The following is a 17,662-nucleotide window of genomic DNA, read 5'->3' as shown; positions in this document are numbered from 1 at the left end:
TTTCTTCTTACAAATACAAGGCTCTTAAAGTTCTCTAAGTATCATAAATTATGCAGAAAAACCCCACGAACTTATCTCAAAACATATTACAGTGCACCCTTTTGTGCCAGATCTTGGAGGCCAAACCGTCCTTATATAGCTAGCATTCGGAAATACTACCTGAAAAGGCAGGTACTTGAGGAACTGACATTTAAAACACTATGGCAAATACAGGAAAACACAAAGCAACCCATAGATAAATTTAATTCAGTTACCAGAAAATGCTGAGCTGATGGAGTATATAAAAAATATGCTGCTTGAACTTGCAGAATACGCTTTTGACTCAGGGGAAGGTTATCAGCTACTGCTGTTAGACCATGTTATGTTATTAAGGTGTTTATTGAAGCTCTCACCTGGCTTTGTACTGCCAAAGACCTTGGAAGTTCTAGCAGGAGATTTCAATACCTGGTAAAGCCACCTTCAAGAACTGGATGGTGGTGTGCAGACACATGCTTGAAATGCATTTTAGATCCATCAGACTCAGAACTACTCCATTCAATAGCCACATTCCCATTCTTTCTTCGCCTAACTGGTCTGAATGACTTTGCTTTGGGATCAGTGCACGTGGATGGCCTAAAAGACAGTAGCCTACTTACCTAGGAATTGCTGCCAGATACTATGTGGGACAGCAGGGAGCACTAATGAGCTTGAGTGGTACTTTGATATCTGGATGATTCTGCACGGAGTTAATTACAGAATATAGTTGTCAAGGATTTTCCCTTCAGTGGCTGATAGTAACAGCAACTTAAGCTCTTTCAGTTAATGTTTATAATCTAACCAAACATATAGACATTTGATTTGGATTTGAGTTTTTTTTTCAAAATGCTTGAAGACTAATCCATAAATACAACAGCTATGGCTATAAACACTGCCTGCCATGGGTCAGACCTTGAGTTCCAGCATGGGTAGGCCAAGCAGACAAATCACTGTCCCCAGAGGGGTCCTTCCCCAAGGCCCACACCTCCCCATTGCCTCGGCCATGGGTCCCTCACAGGGCACAGCCATTAGCCTTTGCTCAGAGATCATGGTGCCATAAGTAAACAGACACCTTTTGTGAAGTCTGTGACAGTTCAGATTTTACCAGGTCCCTTCTAGAATAGTATTAGGAACTCCAACATTTAAATATTTCAGATGAAGAGAGATGGTCTGGGCATTAGGCTTCTCCAGCACATGTCCTAAAGAACAGGAGGTGAGGGTTGAGTTAGCAATGAATCAATAGTTCAGGGAGTAGATTCCTGTTGTCAGGAAAGTGTGCATTTGTGTGTCAAAGGCACAAAGGCACACACTGTATGATTGTAAAATAAATCCAGTTACTAAGCTGAAATTAGCAGTGAGGTAATTGAAGGGTTGGGCATACCAGGAAGCATGCAAAATATGAAAACAAGTAAGAGATTACACACATATGGGATCTCTTTTGTTTCAGTCTTAAGTAGTTGTCTAAAAAAATCACTTCAGATCAAAAAAACAATTGAAAAAATAAAAATAAAAAAACAGGGGGTTTGCATCTTGAAAGAAAAGGTTTGTTACATGTAAATATTATACCAGTAACTTGGAAACTGTGTATAAAATATGAATGCATATATTGAAAAAATCCTAAGAGTATTAAAATACACATAAATTGCAAAGAAAAATATATTTAAATAGCAAAAGTTCTACTGTTCACTGGGGGGACAGTTGAGTCGGAAGGTGAACCTTGAATTCACATAGGGTTTCTACTTTCTTTTGCATTACAAAATCAGTTTAAAAAATCACATATTTATTGCATGAATTAGAAAGCAACAAGATACATAAAATGCTACATTATTTGACAGCAGTATAAAAAGACTCAGGATTTTCATGCTTGTACTCTAAAGGGAGCTGTCAATCCTAAAGTCCACTGAGAAGTCCAGGGCTATCAGTAATATATTTGCTCATAACTGCCCCAGTAGAAAAGACCTGAAGTGTTATTGAAATCTGCAGGACTGTATTGCAACCTGCATGGCATGGACGGTCCTGTCGGCCTCCACATTGCTTGGGGGCACTTGTGCACCCCAACCATGGCTTTCACGGGGAGAAGTGGTGAGTCAGAAGTAGGTATTTTCTTCCTGAAAACTGCTTAAGTTTAGCAATCTCTATAAAGATTCAGAACAAAGTATGCCAAGAACATTACAGAACTCACTTCCAGTAGAGAACGATGGGTTGAATTTACTGTACAAACTTTTCAGCATATTTCCTGCAGATGTCATCTGGAAGCTCGAACTCCAATCAGCATTCATCTGAGTTAAACTGGATTGCACAATACCACACTTGAAATTTGCTGATGGGAGCAAACTTTGCATTGATTTTAATCTACATAGTACAACTACCAAAAAGGCAAATGTCAGCTTTTAGCCTTTTGGTTTGAAGTAAAAGTCAGTGAGATGATTCTTGTGATTCACTGAGTCCTGGGACTTGCCAAGTTTTCTTATCAGTAGGATCAAAATGCTTCTTTGATATGCTCTTCTCTTTTCAGGGAATATATATCCAGTTATTCTAATCTAATTCTAATCCAATGAGTCTAATATCCTTTTCTGGAAAACTACAGCAGGCAGTGTACTCTCTGCTTCCCATGCTGCATCTCCAAGAAGTGCTCTCAGGACCAAGTTTGTTCCCAAAAACTTCATTCACTACCGGTTCTCTCTAGCTGCTTTCACACAATCCATGCAGTACTCTTACAGGCTTGATAACAGCCCCAGAGAAACCCTGCAGCTACCACTGCCGAAAGATTTACAGGTTTTGCACGTGACACAACCAGGGGTTTCAGAGGTCTAGAGTTAATTCAGTACCTAGAAGAACCTGATTGTCTCATGCTGAATGCAGAGTGGCTGCCACATCCATATATCTCCTTAGTCTATGATGAATTTTTAAAATAATTACCATACCAATGATTTGGGAACCTGAAAAAAAGGCACTTTCTAACTCTTGATCAAGCCACAAAGCACAGCTCTGTTCTCCTGACCGTATCTATGCACAGAAAATACAGCAATCTGATCAATGAAGAAGTTTGGTTTTTTAAGTAGGTAGAGATATATTTGCAGACAGTGTTGATAATTGGAGAAAATAGATATTGCCTATCTGTAGCTTTTCTTCCTTTTATAGAATTTGTCTAATTAAATTGTTTAGTAAGACTCCAATTCAAATGCAATCTAATGTTACAGCAAACAACCACATTTTTTCAAAATTATTATTGCAGGTAGGATTAAATTTGATCCTTCCTGTAACAATAGACGTCATCATAAAATATATAAAAAACTACATTAGCATCAGTTACTGGGTGACCAGTCCAGCAAAATATTCAGAGTCAGGCTTTGAAGAGCTCTCAGCAGCCCAGAAGCCCTGCTTAAGGAGCACACAGAGAAACAGTCCCCACCACACACCTTTCTGTGTATCCTTTTATACTCTTTTTGCTACTGGGTGGAATTTGGATGCTCATGGACAGAATTCTCTTGCAGCAACATCCTGTTTCCATGGCTGCTGCACATGCACTCTTTGAAAGAGATCCAATGTGTAGACCAGTTTCAGCTGGTTTTATAGTTCCTTTTCTTCTTTTGGGGTTATTCTGCCTTTTAATACTCCCATCATATGATTTGAATTTTACATCATTTATCTGCAGTGGCAGTTGTCTAACTTCAAATGTGTTTATAGCACTTTTCCAACCAGGAATAGTCCTCAAAATTGAGGTCCATATGAGGATTCATATTTTACACCATGTCTAATTTGCATAAATCAAGGTAAAGTCCAGCAAAATAAAACTTCTGCTTTGCAAAATTATGTCAGGCTCCCAGTGCATTTTGTGAACAAAGTAAGTATTACAGGAAAAACATGTATGATATAAAACATGTATTTCAAGTTTGTTCATCTTGTCAGCAACTAATCTGTATCCAGAATCTGTTATTAAAGTAATTAGCACCACGATTTTTAAATAATAACATGCAACAATATTCAGTTTCTGATACATCTCCCTCTATAGCTTCTGGCTTCTGTCATTAATTGCTTTCCAAATCAGTGTACAGACTGCTGCTTTTTATTGCTCTGGCTCTTTCAATTATGTAAAAGCTAATATGGACAGGATTTGAAGTTGCAACAAACTCTGTTGTTGGACCTCCTTGCGCATGAAGGACTCTGTGGCGTAAGAGCTTAAGCGTGCTTGTAAGTGATCACAGAATGGAGGCTTGGCTACCCAGGGAAGAGGTGTGGACTAATCACATGGAAAAAATTCATCAGAGACACTAAGACAGCATACTTCAAAAGCCCCCCATAGAAAAAGCTCAGAAATAGTAACCTTATTACCTGCTTGCAGAAGCAGCATTTTAAGGTACATATTCTCCCTGACACTTTATAAAGCCAGCGGGTGGCTCCATCTTACTAATGCTTTGAGTGCTTCCAAAATTAATGGTTCTACATCAGTGCACACTGTTGGTATTGTAAGTGATGTTGAAATATAGACTGCATAACTTTTCCATCCTGGGTCTTACGAGACAAGTACAAGATGAGAAGATAAAATAATTAATATGTTGCAAAACCTGTACTTCCAGTGGAGGCCAGAATCCTTTAAAGCAACAAAATACTCCTGTAGAAGCAACTGTTATTCTCACATGGACTGGAATAGAAACAGTAAAACTCTCCCAGATGTTCTTTTCAGCTCTGCCTGATTTTTTTTTGAGGAGACTAAAGAAAACAGTCTTTCTGTAACTCTGTGGTCTTCTTTATTTCCAGTTTTTTTCCTACAGTAACACTGAAATTATTCCTGACTGTATGTGACTGTGGCTTGCAAGCAGTAGCTGTGCACTACCTCTGCTATCAGCCTTCCACACCCGGGCAGAAAAATCCATGTATTTTCCTGGGCTGTGCTCTGAGTGTCACACATAACACCCTGCCTCTCCCCGTCACTTTTGGGTCACACTACTGCAGCTCTAGCTGCTACTCTGGACTGAAACTATTGTAATGTTCACATGTTTTATACTCTCCACATGGCAGATAAATAAAATGTTATTTTATAAACTAAATGTTTCAAACAATTTTGCTTTTTTGAGCACTTCTCTGGAGTATTTATGCTAATCCTTTGATTTTGGTCACATCACATGAAGAAATTTTTATGTGGTAAAACACTGGGATTTATTATACAAAATTGGTAGAATATACATGCAAACCTGAGTTGTTATTGAAAGAATTAAATATGATTACACCAATCAAATCAAGTCCATAAAATGAAAAAGTTTTCAAAATCTAAGGAACAGCCATGTAAAAAGCCCAAGTAATTTTCCGTTTCTTATCTACATCAATTTTATTCAAAGTCAATCAGCTAGCTGTTACGAGCAAATCATAGTATTTCCTTTGCTGTTGTTAGGAAAATTTAAATCATTTAACAATAGCTTCTCTGATTAGAGCTATATGTATTTAAACTTTAGATAAATGTGTTCATAGGCTTCTCTGTACAGAAATTAGTGAGCTATGACATGATCAGATTGTAGTATGGTATGAAGAACTGCATTCCTCTTTTGCCTATAACTAGGCTCAGAAGATTTTGTCATTCCTACAGATTTGGAAGCAAACTGAGAACAAACTTGTGTCACAAGCAACAAAGAAAAGCTGCTTCCATTCCCTCTTACCTATTTATTTGTTTGTTTGTGTTTGTACTGCAAACTGGAAAAATAAGAAGAGTTATTTACAATTTTCTTTTTTTATTTTGTGAAAATCAGCTCCGAGTTTCAGTATTAAAAAAAGGGATGAGTTAATATATAAAAATACTTAATGTGATTTTAAAAACATTTAACAGCTTTAGTTTGATTTACTCACCCCAAATGTCTGAAACTTTGGCTCATTTACCAAATTGATGATTTTTTTTCTCAGTACTGGCAAATTCTGGTGGGTGCAGAAAGCCATTATGCGCTAAATTCTCCTGAGAAAGAACTTCAGACAATATATTGACTGACTCTGCATAGTATAGGACAAATTCTGAAAATTGTTGGTAATGTTCCAATCAACAGACCTGTAATTTGATGATTACTTACTTCACAATGAGGACTAACTGTGACCAACAGAACACCACAGTATAGTTTCTTTCAGCTACTCTCCTCAGAGTGAACATATTGTATTAACACCCTCTGCCTTGGATTTGCTATCAATGCATATTCAGGATTTGATTTGAACCCCTAAATGACTCCATAAATTTGGGCCTTAGCTGCTTGAAGAACAGTGTTACTCCCCTTAAGATTCAGGAAGCTCAGATTACTAATGTATCTGAGCCCTCACTCTTATAAGAAGCAGATGTCCATGACAATGGATGCCCCTGGAAAGCTTTAAGAGGCCTGTGCACTTTTACAGTAGCTCACCTTTTATACTGCGATAAGTTTCCATTAGGAATTATCATGGGAATGGTTTTTTCTACCTTGAATTTGGCAATATTCTGAATAAAACAGACATTTCTGAGTATCCACAGGAAGGAGATAGATATAGTGAAGTCAAACAGAAATAACTCCAGAAAAATTAATTCTCTCATTCATATTTCATGTTACCCTTCTCTAAAATTAAGCAGCTAATTTAAGGAGAAGATGAAGTTTTACTGAATTCCATAAATTCAATATTAGTCAATTAGTCAAACCAAAAAGGCTCAGAAAGACACTGAAAATACTCCCAATAGCCATAAAATATACCACTTGCCATTTAAAAAAGTATTTAAAAGTACAGTATCTGGAAAATTCTTTTGGGGCTGAGAAGTACTTGATGGGTTTTCTGGAAGGTATTCTTGACATTTTTTGGCTTTTAATTCTAGAATATTTATCCTTCACCATTATATTGTAATTTCACCAATTACTAAATAAAATACATAAAACATCAGACGACCTCTACATTCCATATTTCAGCTAAGTGAATGTACTCTAGAACTCATGACACCATGCAAGATTTTTAATACAGCTACATCAGAGATTTGGAATCAAGTTCTACATTCTCACAACATTAGAAATAAAAATAAATTTAAATTATAAGGAGAAGGCACCCATGCCACCTCCAGGAAAAGATCTTTAAAGAATAAGCATCGGGACAAATTTCCTAGGATGTATATACATCACTAAATGATGAAGACTGATATGAAACTCTTCCATGTTATTAAAGAAATAGTAAGTGTAAAAATATTTAATAGTTCTATGACTACAACAGAGTGAAAGGAAAATCCTCCCTCACATGAAAACAATCCACATATTTTATTGGATCTACATCTTAAGCATATCTTAAATGCTCAACTGATGCTGTTAAGTCAACCATTTGGCTGAGTCTTATCCAGTCATCTCTCCAGTTTACTAGAAACATGAATTATATCTGCACAAATCAGATCAGCCACACAAGCAGAAAGTCTGAATGTAATTGCCCGCTTCACATTGCCTATAGGCTCTAGTGTTTGCGCAATTCAATCAGCTTTCTCGAGATCTTGTTCTCCTTCCTGCAGCAGCATCTGCAGAGCACACTGCTGTCTGTACAGTGTGTGCAAACTCTGCCAGTGCATGTTCATGTTATGTTTTCCTGGGATTTAGTAAAAGAGAACCCCTGGCACAACTTCCTGCACAAAAAGGATGTAAAATAGCTATTAGATAACATCACACCAGTCTAACATGGCTCTTTTGGCAAAATGCAAGGATATTAAGGATGAAAAGGTATCAAAGAGTGAAGCTTGTTAAAGCTGGTTACAACAAAAGACATTGAGCGTGCACTGTAGGCAGGCTAGTCAGTTGCTCTTCATGTTGGCAAAATCTGAGGAATTATTGTGACAGAGCAATTAAAAGTTCTAATTTTGGGAATGCAAGCAGTAATTGTGATGCTTCCAGGGTCAAAGTGACCACTGGTATTTTTGAGCTTGTTCATTTGGATCTCCCAGGAACTCTCATCCCAATTAAGCATTTTTCCTGTCTCATAATTGATAAACCAACAAATGGAAAAGATGTAAGCAAATTCAATTACTATAGCACAATCATAACCTATTACAGCAAAATATGTATCCAGTCTCATGGCGCCTTAAAGAAATCGCTGTAGTCTGTTAGTAATCTGAGAACTGGTCTGATTCAGTAATAGCTTAATAATGTTGAAGGTTCTGGTCTTCATTAAGAATTTCTTAGTAGGTAAGTGAAATAGGTATATGAAATTCCAGATCTCTATTAAATGGTCAGAGACAGGCAACAATTAAAAAAAAGAGATACATGTATCATTCATAATGTTATTTGGAGTGCCATGCAAAGGACTAAAATTTCATGCAGACTGGGAGACTTAATGTATGTTCTGAGAATTTATTCCGAAGTTTGATTGATGTAAAAAATATGAAGGGGGCACACGTGCTCTCCTGAAGCCACCGTCACTGGGTGGAGTAGCTCTTACAGGGGCAGCAGATGCTTCTCCACTGCACAGGTAAACTTCAACGCTGGTCGGCAGCATCACTGCATTTGATCCTTGCAGAGCTTTGGAAGTGTTGCTAGGTCATATTTATATACACAGTAATAGCAAGAATAAGAGAATTTTCACAATTTTCCACAGTCTTGCCCTTCTTCTCTGGTGAGGCCACATCTGGAGTGCCATGTCTCGTTCTAGGCTTTACAGAACAAGAGAGTCATGGAGCTCCTGAAGCAGATCCAGCAAAGGGCTACAAAGATGATTGAGGGACTAGATCGTTCTTACGTGGAAACGCTGAGGTACCTGGTCCTGTTCAGCCTCGAAAAAAGACAGCTGAGAGGGGATCTCATCAATGTTTATCAGTATCTGAAGGGAGTGTACCAACAGGTTGGATCCAGACTCTGCTGGGTGGTGCTGAGCAATAGGACAAGAGGCACTGGGCACAGACTGAAACACAGGAAGTTCCACTCAAACATCAGGAAGCACTTTGTTACTGTGCAGGTGACCAAGCACTGGAACAGGTTGCCCAGAGAGGTTGTGGAGTCTCCCTCACTGGAGATAATCAAAAGCTGCCTAGACAGAATCCTAATGTGCTCTACGGGGTCCTGTCTGAGCCAGAGTGTTGAAATAGATGACCCTACCAGTGGTCCTGCCCAGACTTACCCACCAGGTAATTCAGTAATTTAAAAATATGACTGGATCAAGGCTTTAACAAATACTAAAATGGCATTAGTCACTGCATAGCTGATACCTTAAATAAATTCCAAAGGCAGACCTTTATCATCAAAGGGTAATACAGAATTCAATGGGCACAAATGCGCACTTAATAATAAATGCACTGCAGAAATTATTGTTTTTCTATTAAACTCGTCTGTGTTGCTGAGGCTGCAAACAGTGAGTACCGTGCTAGGAACAGCTGAAAGAGAAACGCCCGACCAGACTGAAAGGCCTCAGACAAAGAGGGCTCGGGAGACGATCAGGTAACTTCCAGCACAAGGAGCCACTGGGGGAAAAGAGAGCGGGGGACACGACATGGATGTCCCTGGCTCCCGGAGAAGGGGAGCGGACGGTCCCGGACAGCGGCGCGGGGGCAGGCGGGGCAGGCGGGGCGCTGGGGCCGCGCTGGGGCCGCCCCGGGCGGGCCGCACCCGCTTCCCGCGGCAGAAGCGAGGGCGGGCCGGGGCGGTGGCGCAGCAGAGCAGAGGGGCAGCGGCAGAGCGCGGCGGCCGCCATGGTGCTGGTGGTGGTGATGGGCGTCAGCGGCTCAGGGAAGTAGGTACCGGGCGGGGGGCGGAGCAGAGGCGGCGCTGCGGCGCAGCCGGGGGCTCGGCGCTGCCGGGGCCCCGCGGTGCGGCTCCGGTCCGGGTGTTAATCGGCCCTTTGTGCTTCCCCGCAGGACCACGGTTGGGTCGCGGCTGGCTGAGAAGGTAGGGGCGTGTGGAGCCGCCACCTGGGAGGCGTGCTGGGGCGGGCAGGCACCTCCCCGCGTTGGGCCGCCGGCCTTCCCCGGGCTGCTGGCCTCCCCAGCCGGGTTCGGCTCGGGCAGTGGTGCCTGCACGGACTTCGGCTCAGTGCCGTGATGCAACAGCTGTTGCTGCTACCAAGCTGCCTTGGTGGTTTTTTGTTGGGTTTTTGTTTTTTTTTTTTTTTTTTTTGCTAACCATCATACTATAAACGGTGACTCATACTGTGGTGCAAGAAGCCTGTAATTTCATCGGTGTCGTCTTTGTAAATTCTGAAGTCCTTGTTGCCTCACCTGACCTAGCTGAACGATCTATAATTAATTTATTTTTTTTCTTAGTTGGGATGGAAATTCTACGATGCAGACGATTATCATCCTCTAGAGAATAAGAAGAAAATGGAAAAAGGGATACCACTAAACGATGAGGTACCTTGAATAAGCTCTGAAAAAACTTGTCCACACATTTATCTCTGTAACTTCATGCACATCTTGTTGAAGTAGATTGTGGTATATTACGTAGATTAGTCTAACTGTAAACACAGGTCAGCATTTGCTAAGGTAAGGGAGGCTTCTTTTATCAAAAAAGATTCTGCATTAAAAAGTAGTTTATGAAATGCTTGTCAGTTCGCAAGCGGTATGTATGCTGCTGCTTCAGGATTTGTGAGAAATTTCCCCCTCTACAGTCCACACACAGAGTTGCAGTTTTGGATTTGAATCATATAATATTCTGAGTTGGAAGAGACCCACAAGAACCATAGAATCCATTGTGTGGCCCTGCTTAAAACAACTCCGAAAATTTGTTACCCTTCTCTCAAATCACTTTGGATAATTTATCACCACTCGTGGTTAAATTGGAGGTTGTGCTAGGGGAGGTTCAAGTTGAGTATTAGGAAAAACGTCATCACTGCAAGAGTGGCTAAGCATTGGAATTGGCTGCTCAGAAAAATGGTGGAGTCACCATACCTAGAAGTGTTTAAAAAAAAACGAGTAGACACTTGGTTATGAGCTATGATTTAATTAGCATGGTGGTATTCAGTCAAAGGTTGGACTTGATGATTCTAAAGGTCTTTTCCAAGCCTAATGATTCCACAATTCTGAATTGCAGCATGTGCCTGATAGCACTGACCAAATGCTTTGGAACTCTGTCAGGCTGACCACTTCCCTGGGGAGTGTGTTCCAGTGCCCAACCACCGTCGGGGGTGGGGCCTTATTCTAATATCTAATGTAAACCTCCCCTGACACAGCTTCAGGCCATTCCCTCAGGTCCTGTCACTGGTCACCACAGAGGAGAGATCAGTGCCTACCCCTCCTCTTCCTCTCACAAGGAAGTTATAACTGCAGTGAGGTCTGTCCTCAGTCTCCTCTTCAGGCAAAACAGATCAAGTGACCTCAGCCATTTCTCATATACCTTCCCCTCAAGGCCCCTCAGCATCCTCAAGGCCCTCCTTTGGATGCTCTCTAATATATTTATATTCTTCTTATATTGTGGTGCCCAAAACTGCACACAGGACTCAAGGTGAGGCTGCCCCAGTGCAAAGCAGAGCAGAACAATCCCATCCCTTGATGGGCTGGCAATGCTTGAAGTATAATGGTACGGCTTGAAAAAGGATTTTTCCATTTGCCATCAATTAGGACAGTGGTTTTACAGTTAAAGCCACTTTTCCTGTACAGAATCAGGAAGAATTAAAAAAGTTAATGTCCACTACTTCTAGAGAAATACACACTTATGACTGTAGATAAAGACTTTTAAACAAAGAATATAAACGAAACAATCCTGGTGAACATATGAAATCAATCTAAAAGCATACGGAGCTTAGAAATGGGGCAAGATGCAGTAATAGGATATTTTGAAAAATACTTCAAGAATCTATCTGTAATAGAAAAATTTTGCACACCTCCTACCTTTTTTTTTTTTTGCAAGGCTTCCACTTTTTTTTTTTTTTTAGTCCCTCAAATCTTCTGGGAGATGTCCTTAGCCAATTTAAACTGAAAAAAAATTTCTAGATTCTGGTTAAAAACTTAGATCTTTCACTGGTGGTTGAAGCCAGAGCAGAGTCTGGATCCATGCTGTTGATACCCTTCATTCAAATACTGATAAAACTGATGATATCATCTGTAGCAGCATTATACACTTGACTGACTAAAGCACTAGTGTGTGGTGCTCAGCAAGAAAGCATCTCTTCTGAAAAATGAGAGGTGCAAAATTGTGAGGGCATTCTTGAATGCCTAGGGGAAGTTACTGTGTAATGATAGCAACAAAAAGTTTGTTGCATTTATTTGTCCATGTTACCATTTGTTGTGCTTACCCAGCACTAACAGCATTGAAACATTAAATGGGAGCAGTTGTTTTGTGCTCATTAGGCATGACTGAAGTTTGCAGCAGCTTAAAATTTCAGATTAAGTAAGCATCTGACTGATCACTCATGTTTGCTTAAGTAATGGGCAAAAGTTTTGAGAAATTGTGATTTTGGTCACATTTATTTGTGAGTGCTACTGACATAAATATAATTATTGCAGATAACTAAATTTAGATCTGTTTCTGAAAGCTTCAACTTGGATCCAAAATGAGGATGGGGTGTGTGTGTGACACTATATCAGGGAAAAGAAATAACAACTCTAGCTGTACATTTGAATAGTGTAATAGAAGCAAGTAAGTTGATTGTCGTTCAGATATTTACAGGGTGCATGCTGCATTTGCATACGTATTACTTCCAATATATACTTGTAAAATAAAAATTACTATTGCACCATATAGAAGTGTCCTATTCATAATAAGCCTAGCACTTCTTATTAGCCTTTAGGCAGTGGGAGCAAATCTATATAGGAACAAAGAGATTCAAAACTGAACTTGCTATACAGTTTAATGCTAATATTTACCTCGTGTCAAATATCTGAGATGCTAGAAGCAATTGTTTCAAAGTAATTTCTGAAGAATTTTTAACTAACTTGCTTGCTTTCTAGGACAGGATTCCTTGGCTTTGTGCACTGCATGATATACTAAGGAGGTAAGGGAATATCTACTGTTTAAATGTTTTAGCTAAAGACAGAAGTATCAGAAGTGTTTTTCCCCACTGCATTGCAAAGCAGAAATGTAAGTGGTAGTGTAAAGAAATTCTGCAGATAGTGAAGTCATTCTATTTTTACTAATCTAAACTGTCATAGTAATTGCTGATGGTAAGCTAATCTCTGAGAATTAAAATGGGAAATTGTTGCAAATGATGGTTGTTTTCTACTATCTGTGTAAAAATAATTGCAAGGATCCAGTTTATTAATAAGCCTGACATTAGCTACTTACAAAGAACATAACCTCAAAATACACCAATAACAACAGTAGGATAAAATACTGTTATTTTGAATAAGATACAGTGTCAGGTTTTTTTGACACTGTTTGTTTGCCGGAGTGTTGCTCTGCTAATTTGCAGATGACACCAAAATGGGAGGAAAACTGATGCAGAGGGACCTTGAAAGGTTGTAGAAATTGATTAGTAGGAACCTTTTAAAAATGCAAGTACTGGTATGGACAGTGAGGGACACTCAGCTGGAAAGCAGGAGAAAAGGGCCTGAGGGAGCTGTGGTGGACCGCCCCAGCTGGACATATGCCAGCAATGTGCTCTTCTGGCAAGGCAGGCCAGCCAAATCCTGAATTCTGGGCTATATTAGACCAAGTGTTGCCAGCAGGTCAAAGGAGGTGATCCATTCCCTCTCCTTTTGCACTGGTTGAGGCCACACCTGAACTGCTGTGTCAGTTCTGGGTTCCTCATTATGAGAGAGGCATGGACATACTGGAGAGCATCCAGCCATGATGAAGGGACTGAAGTGTGTCCCAAACAAGGAAAAGGTTGGGAGGTTGTGTAAAGCCTGTTTAGCCAGGCTTTACACTTGCTTGTGCACATTAGGTGATCATACCTCACTGGTTCTGAGATACCTAATTTCTCACTGAGAAATTTGTCTGGATTGATTTGCTGGATCCATTGCTTCATGTTATGTGATAGCTCAATGCCACTGCCCAGCTCTGGAAACTATAAAATCAACTATATTTTAAATGAGCCTAATGCCAATATTTAATTATTAGTACTTATTAGTAGCTGAGGCTGTCACTGACTTACCTAGGTGATAATGGTAGGTATTAGAAGTTCTTACTTCCCTTTGAACCAAAATCTAATGACCATAGAATGATTTTTAAATAGGTGTATACCTGATTTTAATTTTATTACGAAATATATTTTCTTAGGCAGGAATTTTATTCACTCTTCACAGAGACAACTAATTCTGGATTTGCTTTTTAGTGGAGCAGGCACACCCAGAATGAAATGCTTTATTTGAAGAAACCTTGACAGCAGAAAATAAATACAGTGAACACTGTGCACTCACTGACCTGCAATCCCTTGTTTAGCGTGAAGTTAATATAGATGCAATGCTGTCAATGAGTTACAGGAAACATAAATTACAGTTAAATCTGAGACAGTGACAGCAGGTGTTGAAAATATTGTGTATTTAAGTGGTCTGTGTTGCTTATCAGCCACTTACCCTTAGAGAGAATAGTATAGTAATTTTATGGATAAGGGATAGGTGTTTCTATGGATATTTATTTCCTGTTCTCAGCAATTAAGGACATGAGCTTGACACTTCCTTGTGCTAGAATTGAATTTAATGTAGGAAAAGACTGGTTGCTTAGAAAAGGCTATACAGAGAGTCCCTAAGACTGAGATTTTATCAGAAGGTCGGCTAGCTTGGCCTCACTTTCAAATCGCATCTTTACCTGGACTGGAAATTTGGTTTCAAAATCCTGTCAAGATTACTCAAATACCACTGTCACAATGCCACTACTCCCATGGCTGGCCTTCTTGAGGAGCTAGGGCATGTCCACCTTGTTTAGTAGAATTAACAAGTCATTTTTGTTATACCACATGTAGATATGTAAAGGTTTTTGGGGTTGTTCTTTTTTTATTTTTGATAGAGAAGACACATCTAGACAAGATACAATTCTGGCCTGTTCTGCACTGAAAAAGATGTACAGGCGTGTGTTAATTGGTGGAGCATCTGCAATTGAAAGCAACAAGCCAGAGCAACCAGGAGAAAACCCAGCACTGAAGATCCTCTTTGTTCATTTGGATGGACCTAAGGACATAATTGCTGCCTGCTTGGAGAAGCGGAGAGGTCATTTTATGCCACTTGAACTTCTCCAGTCTCAGTTTGATACTCTAGAGCCACCCAGTGCACCAGAAAATTTCATTACTGTCAGTCTAGAAAAACCTCTTCCAGAAATACTCCTACAGATTGAGACCGCCATTCTTCAGGGTGAGGCTTTGCCAGAGTAATTTTCTGAATGACACATATAGAAATTCCCTGAAGGATAGCAGGGCAAAGAGACAGAATTTTAATTATCAAATTGATTATTAAATCAAACCAAATTATTTTTAAGAGCAGGTTTACTACTTTTTTTTTTTTTTTTTTATCATGGCTCTGTAAAAGACATTTAAAATGTCTTTACATCTTTTGCATATATAAGATGCAAGAATTGTTAACTTTTTAAGCCCTTCACTCCATTAAGTTAAAATTCTCCTTTTAGTAAGAGGTTGCTTTTGAAAATTCTGGCAGGGGTCACACAGAATAATTTATTTTCTTAATATTTAGTCTGTCAGACACTGAGATGGGCACATCTGCTATTACAAGATTAAATAGTTTAGCTGTGTTAAAAATAACGTCATTTTCCTAGAAGAAGCAGGAACATGCATGATGAAGTTCCATACATGACACTACCCCTGTCTCACTGCTGGATTTTCATCAAGTTGTACATTCTGTGTTTGTATTCTTGTTGACCTCAGCAGAGCACTGATGACTTCATGAGAATTTTTCTGATCTCTTACTGTATGTACTGGCCACCAAACTGAAAAATGTGAGGAAAAAAAAGGTAGTGGGGGCGATGCAGTATACAAAATTTAATTGAATGGAAAGCTTTAGAAATAAAGTAGAAGTGGCATCATACTGACTCTGAACTTAAGAGTTTTCCTGTACAAAGTGCACATTGCAGTCAAGTGTGAGTCAACCAGTAATTTAAGGTACTGAATTGAATGCAAGGTTGATAGCCTTTCCTTATTTTTGAAAACTTACTTTTTGCAGTTAGACCTTCTCCTTCACTTCCCAGTGCTGGCGGGCACCTCAGTGCTTGTCAATGTAATTGCTTTAAAGCTTTTGATCAAACTATTCCTAATATGTATCTTTTTTGATGAAGATGAGAAGAAAATTCCAACTACCCAATCAGTCACCTAGCTCACAGAATTTAACTTTAAAGTCCTTTTTTACCACCAAGGTGTTTTTCAAGAAGTACTTCATGTTGTGTTGTACAAGACATGCCTTTTCAGCTTTATGTTATAAAAACTTCAGATAGTTTGTGTAAGCAAGATTTGAGTCTTGTCCAAATGGAGACATTTCCGTGTGCTGTCACATGTGGATTATTTTTAGTATGTCATGCATGTTATTTTTCTTTATTCCTGGGATGATAGATGAATTCTTGTAGAAGAACACCTCATATCTGAAAGCATCTTTAGTGCAGTTTTTATCTGGGTAAGTAGTTGAAAAACATTAGTCAGGGTTCTCATTATGTATGGAAATAGTAAAGGCTTTGTGGTTTACTAGACAAACTACTGTGCTTCAATTAGTGCAATAAATGGGCATTATCTTACTGAAAGCAGCAGGTTTTAAGTTGGGATTTTAGGCATTAACCTACCCAGACATAGCGTTTTCCTGTTTATTAGTGACCAGAAGGGAGAACAGTTTCCGGTTTTAGTCTACTGCAGGGTGCTCTCACCTCAGAGCCTGTTTGTTCCAAGAGCCAGGGTGCCAGGTGAAGACATAGAGGCAAAGTACAAGAGACAGGGAAGTCTGTATGCTTAATACCCTCAAATTTCAGAGACCCCCTCAGACCAAGTGACTTGTCAGATCTGTACAAATTTTGTAGCTATGAAAATCACAGACACAGCACCCTCTTGTGGCACCTCTGCTGTTAATGAGAAATCTTTTCCAATACACCATTTTACAAACAGTTGACTAATGTACCCACTATAAAATACAGATTTATGCTTACTTCTTTCACACACAATAAAGCCAGACCAGGACACTCTACAGCAGCTGCATCCTCTCACACGCAGACATGATCAGACCTTCAAATATTTTTTTTTTAAAGGGACATTTTTAAGTGTGAGTTCTAAGAAGGCCAGACTGATTTTCAGATCTACTTGTCCACATTTATAGAAAACTCTCAAAGTGGCTTCACCACTTTCACCACTAACAAAAAATTGTACTCAACAGTTAAAAAATAATTCTCTTTCAGAGAGTTTTATGTAAGCAGCTTGGATTTTGGAAGGCTTCTAAAAAAAGTTTGTACTTACAGGCAGTTCATGCTTCTTCAAATTAGGTCACGGTATTTTTCTTAGTATTTGCTTCTATGTTGGGAATATTTCCTTCCCTTACCCTTTTACTGTGTTCGCATTTTGCTTTTACTTAAAAAATACTGCAAAGAAGGTTGTTGTCAACCTAATCAGTTGTCTGTTACCTGCTATTCTGAAAAGACAACAAAGCATTATTTCTGTTCAGTTATATTCTGTGCATTACAAATTAATAGATTAAGATGTGAATTGCTGCAAAACCAACAACTTAAAAGTACTCTCAGATTTTAATCAAGCTGTGCACATGTGCATTGGAAGGAAAAGGTAGCAGAGCAATCCATACCCAAACACAATTCTACATTTAATTTCCCTGATTTTGGTT

General features: G+C 39.3%; 1 protein-coding gene across 3 annotated transcripts; it reads left to right on the top strand.

Annotated features, from left to right (window-relative positions):
* The first annotated feature begins 9,084 nt into the window (after positions 1–9,084).
* IDNK (IDNK gluconokinase) lies at positions 9,085–15,880 on the top strand. 3 transcript variants are annotated; one of them, XM_058043700.1, is made up of 5 exons: positions 9,085–9,103; positions 9,830–9,860; positions 10,235–10,321; positions 12,857–12,900; positions 14,853–15,880. In XM_058043700.1, exons 3-5 carry the CDS (start codon positions 10,292–10,294, stop codon positions 15,211–15,213), a joined length of 435 nt encoding a protein of 144 aa, XP_057899683.1. In that variant the 5' UTR covers positions 9,085–9,103; positions 9,830–9,860; positions 10,235–10,291; the 3' UTR covers positions 15,214–15,880. The 3 variants fall into 3 exon arrangements, with proteins under 3 accessions (XP_057899683.1, XP_057899684.1, XP_057899682.1); XM_058043701.1 differs by lacking the exon at positions 9,085–9,103 and adding an exon at positions 9,395–9,413; XM_058043699.1 differs by lacking the exon at positions 9,085–9,103 and adding an exon at positions 9,639–9,705.
* The last annotated feature ends 1,782 nt before the right edge of the window (positions 15,881–17,662 follow it).

This window comes from Melospiza georgiana, chromosome Z, assembly GCF_028018845.1.
Source record: "Melospiza georgiana isolate bMelGeo1 chromosome Z, bMelGeo1.pri, whole genome shotgun sequence".
Taxonomy (NCBI): Eukaryota; Metazoa; Chordata; class Aves; order Passeriformes; family Passerellidae; genus Melospiza; species Melospiza georgiana.
This window is presented reverse-complemented; position numbering and strand designations above follow the sequence as displayed.

Bases quoted from the DNA above. Each gene is read 5' to 3' on its own strand.
- IDNK (XM_058043699.1), top strand. From the start codon at position 9,665: ATGGTGCTGGTGGTGGTGATGGGCGTCAGCGGCTCAGGGAA. The intron at 9,706-9,829 runs GTAGGTACCGGG...GCTTCCCCGCAG, and splicing joins GGCGTCAGCGGCTCAGGGAA to GACCACGGTTGGGTCGCGGC. The intron at 12,901-14,852 runs GTAAGGGAATAT...TATTTTTGATAG, and splicing joins CTGCATGATATACTAAGGAG to AGAAGACACATCTAGACAAG.